This window comes from Mobula hypostoma, chromosome 2 (genome assembly GCF_963921235.1).
Source record: "Mobula hypostoma chromosome 2, sMobHyp1.1, whole genome shotgun sequence".
NCBI lineage: Eukaryota > Metazoa > Chordata > Chondrichthyes > Myliobatiformes > Myliobatidae > Mobula > Mobula hypostoma.
The window spans coordinates 89,466,801-89,477,471 of record NC_086098.1 but is presented as its reverse complement, the minus strand read 5'-3'; the positions used below and the strand labels follow the sequence as shown (position 1 = coordinate 89,477,471).

The window sequence follows — 10,671 nt, the reverse complement described above, 5'->3', positions numbered from 1 at the left end:
ACAATAAGGTAGATAGGTTGCTTCAAGCTAAGGCTGAATCTAATGACGTCTTAAAATTAGCCCCCCGCCCACATATTTCGTGGGTGTTGGGTGTTTTTTTGAAATATTAACCTTATTAATGTTCGAATCTTATAGTGCTCGATTAACGCGGATGCAATGCTTCATTATGATATGCACAGTACTTCGGCAGAATACTGTGGACGTACATTTATCTTTCTATCACATATTTATGTAGTTAAACACTATAGCAATGTACTTCGGTGTTTGCAATTATCTGCTCGCTGCGCGCTCGGCGTATGTGGAATGTCGCGCTTGTAACATTAATCGTAATTAAAATACGAAACTGACTGAAGTAAATATCCCAAGTGACCACGTTGCCTAGGTCTTAATGTATAGATCAGCATTTTTCAGGCATATCAATTATGCACCAACTTGGGCACCCGTTATAGCAAAGCCCGGAGCAACTTTGCAATGTATTTTCCGTTTAATACAATCGGCCCGCTTTGTACTGGGTGTATCATTTTTAATTTGACGTTTCTACGGCTGGCACGAATGGACGAAGGAACAATTTCAGTACTGCAAATTAAGATAAAAGGTGCGCAAAATGTTTTTAAAAGACGTCTCGACTTTAAAAAAACGGGATAGCAAAGCGCCACCAGCTACCGCCGCTGCCCTGTGCCCTGTCATTCATTCTTGATGACACAGAGGCTAACCAATAAGTATTTGAATTCGCTTCCGGACGGTTGCACTACACCCAATCACCGTCATGTAAAGGCGGGCTCTTACTGGAAGCTGGCGGAGAGCGCGAGCTGGGATGCTGTTGTGTGCAGTCAGTGCAACCGAGTCGGTGCACTTGGTGCAGACGTGAAGCGGCTTAATCAGATGTGTGTGTTCAGAGAAGCAGAAATCGATTTTAACTTTTAAAACGCATAAATATAAATTTAAAATCATATTACAAAAATGCAGAGAGAGAAATATTTGCCAGAGCTGATGGCAGAGAAAGACACTCTGGATCCCTCTTTTGTTCACGCTACGCGTCTGCTGTCGGAAGGTAAGTTGTGCTGTCGGGAATGAACATGTTGTCCGGAGAAGGAAACGCTTAGCTCTTGCATTGATTGATATAAAAGAATCAACGTTGTTTGTAAATAAAAGCAGACATCCCTCCCCTGCGGGTGACCTACAAACTAGTGGCGGTTCTTTTATGTTTATTGGTGCTTGGAGTTCTTCTATGATGTGTGTTTGGGTTGGTGGGGATGGTAAATCACCATGTCCATAATTCAGCTGAATTGATCCAGCATCAATTGTAACAGCTGTTGCTGCAGTTAATGTGGCCCAGGGGCTGCAAATAGCGGCCAGCTGTTAGCTCTGCGTGTGTAGTTAGACACACTGATGGAAGTCATCATTGATATATTGGTAATGCGTGCGTGGTATATCTAGATATATGTGCATGCGTAACTATATATGAGACTAGATGCATGTATATACACATATGTAAATCTGCCTATATTTGCGTATATGTACATATATAATGTATATGTGCATCTTTACTTGTGCCTATGTGCGTAACTATATGAACCTGCATCCATATGCAGATATGTCTGTATGTACACACACGCGTTATACCTAAATGTACACACAAATATATACATACACTATTATGTAAACGTATGCTTGTGTATTTGCACATATGTACACATAATCTATATGTGCGTCTTTACATACCTCCATATGCACAGAATGTCTCAGTCCTGCAAATGAATATGCCCGTGATTATATACACAGACATGCACGTGCGCTTGTATGTCTCGTATTGTGCGTCTTTTACACACACACACACACACACACACACACGCCACCTGTACAATTCCAAGCTTTCTGCGGTCTGTGTGCGCGCTTTGTAAAGGAAGACACTGAGTTTCGTTGCTGCGAATGCATTGCCCCCTTTGGGTTTTTTTATACACCACCACTCCCTCAATTGCGGCCTGTATTGTGTTAGATACCTTAAAAATTAACGAGAACAAGTTCCCGGTAGGTCAGGATGGTGGGGGTCCCGAGCGCTGGAGTCTTGTTTCTCTGCTATAGAGGGCAGCAGCGCGACGCGCAAGGATGGTGGAGCGGTCAGCGTAAGATATCGGAGACAATCTTGCACGATGATGTCTGGCCAGACCCTCATTTCAGTTACACGGCTGTTGCAAACTCACTTGGTATTTTCTGGGTGCTTGCCCGACGGGTTAAAGGACACTAACGTGGACTCTTCCCTCGGCCAAATTCCAATGAAGTCCTGGAGAGCGGGTAGCGTTATGATGTAGCTCACACCAGCTACAATTGACATTCCCTTTAAGGCGGAAGGTAGCGGTGGATTGGGACTCATTACTGGGGTATTCTGTCAGATGAATGAAACCATATTTGTGGGCGTAAATTAGTTGTTGAAATGGGACGTGGAGAGAGTTGGCCCAAAAAAAGACAAATATTGACGCTCGGACTGAGCGATACTAATAAGAAAGGAGGAACAGACGGGAACTCAGTTATTAAGAAGCTTTAGTATCAGAGTTTTTGTGCTGGCAGTATGCCAACTCTCAATTATGTTAAAACGCTCTCTGTTAGTCCGTGTTTGGCTTTGTCTTGTCAGAAGATCATTTTAAGACGGTCGCAGTACTGGAACGCGCGTGTCTTCCTAATTGCATCTGGAATATTGTTGCGAATACAAGGGATATTTTCCGGTTTTAGACTTTTTTTTAAACTACTGCAAATACTTTTCTAATGTAAAACCATTAAAAGGCAGTGTTGGTAATGGTACAGAAAGATGAACTCGCTTTTCTTGTCATGTTGGGTCGAAATGAAAGGATTTTCTCTTGTGGCATGACAGCCAGTTGTGTACAGTCTGTAGTGTGTACAAGAGGGAATATTAACAAAGTTACATACGAATGAATATTTCAATGTGTTTTAATTCCCGCTGCTGTCCGTAAAGAGTTTTTTTTTACCGTGACTACATGGGTTTCCTCTGGGTTGCTCCGATTTTTCCCCACATTCAAAATTTGTATGGTTTGGTAGGTTAATTGATCAGATGGATGTAACTGAGCAGCACGGCTCATTGGCTAGTAGGGCCTGTCACTGTGTTCTATTTCTAAATAAAATAAGTAAAAACTGGAAATACGGGATTAAAAAAATCTGGAAATATTCACAGGCCAGGCAGAATCTGTGGAGACGAAAACTGCATTGGCCCAAAACATAACTCAGTTTTTCTTTCCACATATGCTTTCTGACTTGCCTTTACTGCCTTATTGTATTCTGGAAGCTTGTTGAAATTCTGATATTTACTGGAGTTTAAATAACATGGTCTGGGACAGTGAATGAATGACACTTGCTATTTATCAAGCTGCTACTTACTTATTAACAGAATTCCTGTGAGATTTTGGACTGGAACCCACTGTAGATGCCAGTATAGCTGGGTGCTGTCGGCAAGGCGCTGGTGGCACCTGTGAGCAAGAAAGACAGGAGTAAGTCTCTTTAGCCATTGAGAGCCTGGTTCTCACTGTCTGATTTCCCATTTAACTGTTCGACTGTTGGAATTTCTCCTCGATAACAGTGAGTTGCAAAGCTGTTCCTATCACAAAAACCGGGCAACAGATGGATATGCTTCCTAGTGCTTTGGTGATTTTCGTATTGGCTGTGTACACTCATTGGCCACTTTATAAAGAACCTCCTGTACATAATAAAGTGGCCACAGAGTGTATAGTCATGGCCTTCTGCTGCCGTAGCCCGTCCACTTTGAGGTTTGACATGTTGTGCGTTCAAGGATGCCTTTCTGTACACCACTGCTGTAGTGCATGGTTATTTGAGTTATTGTCGCTGCTCTGTCAGCATAAATCAGTCTGGCCATTTTCCTGACCTTTCTCAATAACAAGGCGTTTTGCCCAAAGAATTGCCACTTACTGGATTTTTTTTTGTTTTTGCACCATTCTCTGTAAATCTAGACTCTGGACTAGAGACTGCATAAAAATCCCAAGAGATCAGCAGTTTCCAAGATATTCAAATTACCTTGTCTGGCACTAACAATCATTTCATGGTCAAAGTCACATGGATCACATTTCTGCTCCATTCTGATGTTTGAGCTGAACAGCAACTGAACCTCGTGACCATATCTGCATGCTTTTACGCATTGAGTTGCTGATTAGATATTTGCTTTAAGGAGCAGGTGTACCTAATAAAGTTGCCATAGACTGTATATCGTTTCTTAGATAAAGTGATAAGAAAAGAACAGGTGTGGCTTGGGTGACATTTTATGCAGATATGAAACTTGACTTCCTAACTTTTACTGGTGATGAAAGCAAGCATGACCTGCCAGGTTCTGGGATTTTTCTGTTCCAACCTTTAGGGAGCTCGAGACTTGTTCCATCTGAAGTGTGTTTATTTTAAAGCAAAGGGTATAATGAATAGGGCCGATGAGCCTGACCTGCGCTGTATGTCTCCGATGAGAGGGTGGAAATAGAAAAACGCTACTCCATTAATTCAGAGCAAGTGATGGTTATGGCGATGCTCAGCAAGGTGTTTGACCTACGCAATGTAGATTTGTGAGTACTTGTCCTCATTTGATCTTTTATTACATAGATTTCTCTATCTGCCAATAATTTCTCCCCACTCTCCTTCTCTCTTTTTCCTTTTTCCATTTCCCATTCTGGCTCCCCTCTTACCCCTTCTCTTCTAGCATGCCCATCACCTCTCTCTGGTACACCTCCTCCCCTTTCTACCATACTTAACTCTCCTTTCCTATCAGATTCCTCCTTCAGCTATTTCCCTTTTCCACCTATCAGCTCCCAGATTCTCACTTCATTCCCACCCATCCCACTTTGTCCTCACCTGATCTCACCTATTGCCTTCCAGCTTGTACTTCTTCCCGTCCTCTGCCTTCTTATTCTGGCTTTTCCCCTTCCTTTCCAGTCCTGCTGAAGGATCCTGGTCCAAACCATTAACTGTTTATTCCTGTCCTGACTTGTTGAGTTCCTGCAGCATTTTGTGTTTGGTGATCTTTTCTTATTTCAGTTTTGCTTGTGGTCATGAATCCACCATCATTTGCTTAGGGGATAGATCATTCTACTCAGGTCTGCTCTACTTTTGAGTTGGATCACAAATGACCGAACATTGCCCCCATTTCCTGGTGTCAGCCCACCTTTGCATGGGAAAAACATTGGGTCTGACAATTGTGCTCTTTTGGAGAAGGATTTTGAATTTTCACACTTTTATTAAAAAGAAGCCATAGTTGTGTTCTTATCAGAATTGCCAAGCCCTGATTTTAAAATTACACACCACCTGAAGCTCCCTCTGCTCTAAGGGATCTTGCCATTTGCTGTACACTGCTCTTGCACTTGACCTTCAGTAATTACACTTGTCTCGGTTAAATTCAGTCTATCATTTTTCCGTCTAAATTTGCAACTGATTTGTATCCTCAAAATTTAAGTTTATTTGTCATGTGTGCATTAAAACATACAATAAGATGTGTCATTTGCGTAACAACCAACCAACAAAGATGTGCCGGGGTATCAGCCCGCAAGTGTCATCGCACACATTCCAGCACCAGCATAGCATGCTCACCATGTTGGGCAGACGAACAGAGAACACAGCAAAACAAGTCCTGTTCCTCCCTCCCACCCATGGACATAGCACAACCCTCAAACTCCAAGGCCCTCTGTAATCTTTGGCTTCCAGCAGATTCAGGTCTGCTTTATCTTTTGACAATCTTGTTTATTATTCATGGTTCCTCCAATTTTCATGTCATCTACAAAATGACTAACATGCCACCTGAATTTTCATTGAAATCATTGATAAAACAACAGAGGTCTCAGTATTGACTTCTGGGCACAGACCTGCAATCAGAAAAGCATCTTTCCACCACATTACTCTTCTATGACCAAGCCAATTTCGGTTCCAGTTTACCAACTCACTGTGGATCCTCTGTGACTTAACCCACTGGATCAGCCTACTGTTGTGGGGGAGGGGCTTATAAAATGCTTCACTCAAATCCCTGTGGACAACATCCCCAGACCTACACTCATCAATCATCTTTGTAACCTGCCTTTAAAAAATGAACTCAAATCAAATTTGTGAAATAGGAACTCCTGAAGTCATGTTGACTATCCCTCCTTATATAGAAATAGAAACATAGAAAATAGGTGTAGGAGTAGGTCTTTCGGCCCTTCGAGCCTGCACCGCCATTCATTATGATCAAGGCTGATCATCCAACTCAGGACCCTATACCTGCCTTCTCTCCATACCCCCTGATCCCTTTAGCCAGAAGGGCCTTATATAACTCCCTCTTAAATATAGCCAATGAACTGGCCTCAACTGTTTCCTGTGGCAGAGAATTCCACAGATTCACCACTCTCTGTGTGAAGAAGTTTTTCCTCATCTCGGTCCTAAAAGGCTTCCCCTTTATCCTCAAACTGTGACCCCTCGTTCTGGACTTCCCCAACATCGGGAACAATCGTCCTGCATCTAGCCTGTCCAATCCCTTTAGAATTTTACACGTTTCAATAAGATACCCCCTCAATCTTCTAAATTCCAGTGAGTATAAGCCTAGTCGATCCAGTTTTTCATCATATGGAAGTCCTGACATCCCAGGAATCAATCTGGTGAACCTTCTTTGTACTCCCTCTATGGCAAGAATGCCTTTCCTCAGATTAGGGGACCAAAACTGCACACAATACTCTAGGTGTGGTCTCACCAAGGCCTTGTACAACTGCAGTAGAACCTCCCTGCTCCTGTACTCAAATCCTCTTGCTAGGAATGCCAGCATACCATTTGCCTTTTTCACTGCCTGCAGTACCTGCATGCCAACTTTCAATGATTGGTGTACAATGACACCCAGGTCTCGTTGTACCTCCGCTTTTCCTAATTGGGCACCATTCAGATAATAATCTGTTTTCCTGTTTTTGCCACCAAAGTGGATAACCTCATGTTTATCCACATTAAATTGCATCTGCCATGAATTTGCCCACTCACCTAACCTATCCAAGTCGCCCTGCATCATCTTAGCATCCTCCCCACAGCTAACACTGCCGCCCAGCTTCGTGTCATCTGCAAACTTGGAGTTGCTGCATTTAATTCCCTCGTCTAAGTCATTAATATATATTGTAAACAACTGGGGTCCCAGCACTGAGCCTTGCGGTACCCCACTAGTCACTGCCTGCCATTCTGGAAAGGTCCCGTTTATTCCCACTCTTTGCTTCCCGTCTGCCAACCAATTCTCTATCAAGTGTGGGGCACTGCAGTAGCATAGCGGTTAGTGTGACGCTATTACAGCTTGGGGGCGTCGGAGTTGAGAGTTCAATTCCAGTGTCCTCTGTAAGAAGGTTTGTACGTCCTTCCCACGTGCACATGGATTTCCTTCAGGTGCTTCGGTTTCCTCCCACAGTCCAAAGATGTACCCATTAGTAGCTTAATTGGTCATTGTAAATTGTCCTGTGATGAGGCTAGGGTTAAGTAGGTGTGTTACTGGGCAGTATGGTTTGTTGGTCTGGATGGGTCTGTTCTGTTCTGTGCTGTGCCTCGAAATAATAAAATAGCAAATACTGTGCCTCAGAATCTTCTCCAATCTAAGGAGGCCCAGTTAATATTAAGGAAGTTAGAAAGACCCACTTTAATAAACATGTTATTTTTGCATCTTTCCATGATCTGCCTGCATGCTGTTCCTGGAGTTTACGCTGACTGTTGGGAGTCCTATAATATATTCCCACCTGTCTTGTTCCTAAATTCTATCTTTATGGCCTTACTGGATGTCCTCATTTAGTGCAATAGCACAGCTGTGGCATTCTCCCTAAACAGTATATAACTCCACCACTACTTTGGTATCCCACTCTGTCATGCCTGAAACCTCTATGTCCTGGAACTTTGGGATATCAGTTCTGTTCCTCTCTCACTAGAATCAGGTTTATTTTCACTGACATATACTATTTGACCGCTCTATTAATAGACCTTGTTAATTCGAATATCTAATCAGCCAATCTTGTGACAGCGGCTTAATGCAAGCATGGTCAAGAAGTTCAATTGTTATTCAGACCAAACATCAGAATGGGGAAGAAATGCAATGTAAGTGATCTTGCCCATGGAATGATTGTTGGTGCCATTCAGGGTGGTTTGAGTATCTAGGAAATTCTGAACTCCCAGGATTTTCATATACAAAAGTCTAGCATTTACAGAGAATGCTGTGAAAAGCCAGAAGCCCATGCAATGCGCAGTTGTTCTGTGGGCAGAAACACCTTGTTAATCAGGAAGGTCAGAGGGGAATAGCCAGATTGGTTTAAGCTGACAGGAACTCAAAAATAACATTTCAACAGTGCTGTGCAGAAGAATATCTCTGAATACACACCATGTTGAACCTTGAAGTGGATGGGCTACAGCAGTGTAAGGCCACGAACATACAGAATTGTACTCAGTGGCCACCAAGTGTATATCATGCATGCTGATTTATTTTAACAGGATTATATTTAATGAAATTGACTAAACCCACCAAAGAGGCAGCCATAGGGAACGGTAAATTAAATTTAAATACTTTAAGTGAAAACTCAGCCAAGTCCTTTTTTTGTTTTTCTAATACTGTGCAAGAAAATTTTGTGGGTATTTGAGAACATACATTTTACTGACAGCAATCAAAAATCAGTGTTAGAATTTGAGATTTTATTTTAAATTAGGAATTATTAGACCATAAGATATAGGAGCAGAATTAGGCCATTTGTACAATTGAGTCTGCTCTACCATTTCATCATGGCTGATCTAATTCCCACTCAGCCCAAGTCTCCTGCCTTCTCTCTGTAAAACTTCATGCCCTGACTAATCAAGAATCTACCAACCTACCAGTTAAATTGGCCTCCACAGCCGCCTGTGGCAATGAATTCCACAGATACACCACTCTCTGGCAAAAAAAAATTCTCGGCACCTCCGTTTTAAATGGATGACCCTCTATTCTGAGGTGTTCCCTCTGGTCCTCGACACCCCCATCACAGCAAACATCCTCTTCACATCAACTCAGTCAAGGCCTTTCAAGATTCAATCGGTTCCAATGAGATTTCCCCCTTCTTCATTCTTCTGAATTCCAGTGAGTGCAGGCCCAGAGCCATCAATCAGTCCTCGTGTAATAAACTTCTCTTTCCCGGAATCATTCTCAGGAATGTCCTCTGAACCCTTTTCAGTATCAGTACATCCTTGCTTAGATAGGGGGCCTAAAACTGCTTACAGTGCTCCAGCTGAGGCTTTACCAGTGCCTTATAGAGCCTCAGCATTACATCCTCACACTTATATTGTAGTCCTCTTGAAATGAATGCTAACCTTGCATTTGCCCTTCTCACCAATGTCTCAACTTGCAGATTAACTTGCAGGGATCCTGCATGAGGACTCCCAAATCCCTTTGCACCTTGCATTTTTGAATTTTTTCCTTCATTTAAAAAAAAGTCTTCTCTTTGCCCATTCTCCTTTTGCAGTTTTTCTGTTTCCTCACACTAATCTGCTCCTCCACCTACCTTTATATTATCTTTTTAGATTTTTAGATTAGATTATGAGGACAGTCATTTCTCGTTTATTGTCATTTTAGAAATGCATGCATGCATTAAGAAATGATACAATGTTTCTCCAGAGTGATATCACAAAAAAAACAGGACAAACCAAAGACTAACATGACAAGACCACATAATCATAACATATAGTTACAGCAGTGCAAAGCAATACCATAATTTGATAAAGAACAGACCATGGGAACGGTAAAAATAAGTCTCAAAGTTCCGATCAACTCTCGATAGTCCCCAATAGCAGGCGGCAGAAGGGAGAAACTCATTCTGCCATAAACCTCCAGGCACCCACAATTGTCGATGCATTGGAAGCACCCAACCCCAGCCGACTCTGAGTCCGTCCGAAAACTTCGAGCCTCTGACCAGCCCTTTGACACCAAGCACCGAGCACCATCTCTGCCGAGCGCTTCAACCCTGTCCCGGCTGCTGAGCAACAAGCAAAGCCAAGGATTCGGGGCCTTCCCCTCCGGAGATTCAGGATCACACAGTAACAGCGGCAGTGAAAAAGGCATTTCAGAAGTTTCTCCAGATGTTCCTCCGTTCTCTCACGTCTGTCTCCATCAAATCAGAATTGTGCACGGCACCCTGCTTGATAGATTACAGATATCATTCACCGGAGTGGCCGTGCAAGCTGTGTCGCGCCGCCATCTTCTCCTCCTCTGCAAACGTAACCACAAAGCCATCAATTCCATCATACATATCATCGTCATATAATGTTAAAAGAAGGGATCCCAAAACCAACCCTGGGGCAGCCAACCAGAAAGGCTCCCACACTTTTCCTTTTGCCAATCAGCCAATGCTCTATGTATGCTAGGATCTTTCCTGTAATACCATGGGCACTTAACTTGTTAAGCAGCCTCATGTGTGGTACCTTGTCAAAAGCCTTCTGAAAATCCAAGTCCACAACATCTACTGATTCTCCTTTGTCTATCCTGCTTGATGTTTCTTCAAAGAATTCCCACCGATTTGTCAATCAAGATTTTCCCTTGAGGAAATCATACTGACTTCAGCCTATTTTATTGTGTGCCTTCAAGTACACTGAAACCACATCCTTAACAATTGACTCCAGTATCTTCCCAACCAAAGGTCAGACAATCTGGCCTGTAATTTCTGTTTT

At 42.7% G+C, this 10,671-nt stretch overlaps 1 protein-coding gene across 2 annotated transcripts in view; it reads left to right on the top strand.

Moving 5' to 3' along the window:
- Positions 1–843: 843 nt before the first annotated feature.
- Positions 844–10,671, top strand: part of khdrbs2 (KH domain containing, RNA binding, signal transduction associated 2) — a 521,774-nt gene continuing 511,946 nt past the window's right edge. For both annotated transcript variants that reach the window (XR_010016971.1, XM_063040191.1), the window contains exon 1: positions 844–1,051. Coding sequence is in view for 1 of the 2 variants with exons in the window: in XM_063040191.1 (XP_062896261.1) it covers positions 961–1,051 (91 nt within the window). In the remaining variant the exon portion in view is untranslated. The remainder of the gene's footprint in view (positions 1,052–10,671) is intronic.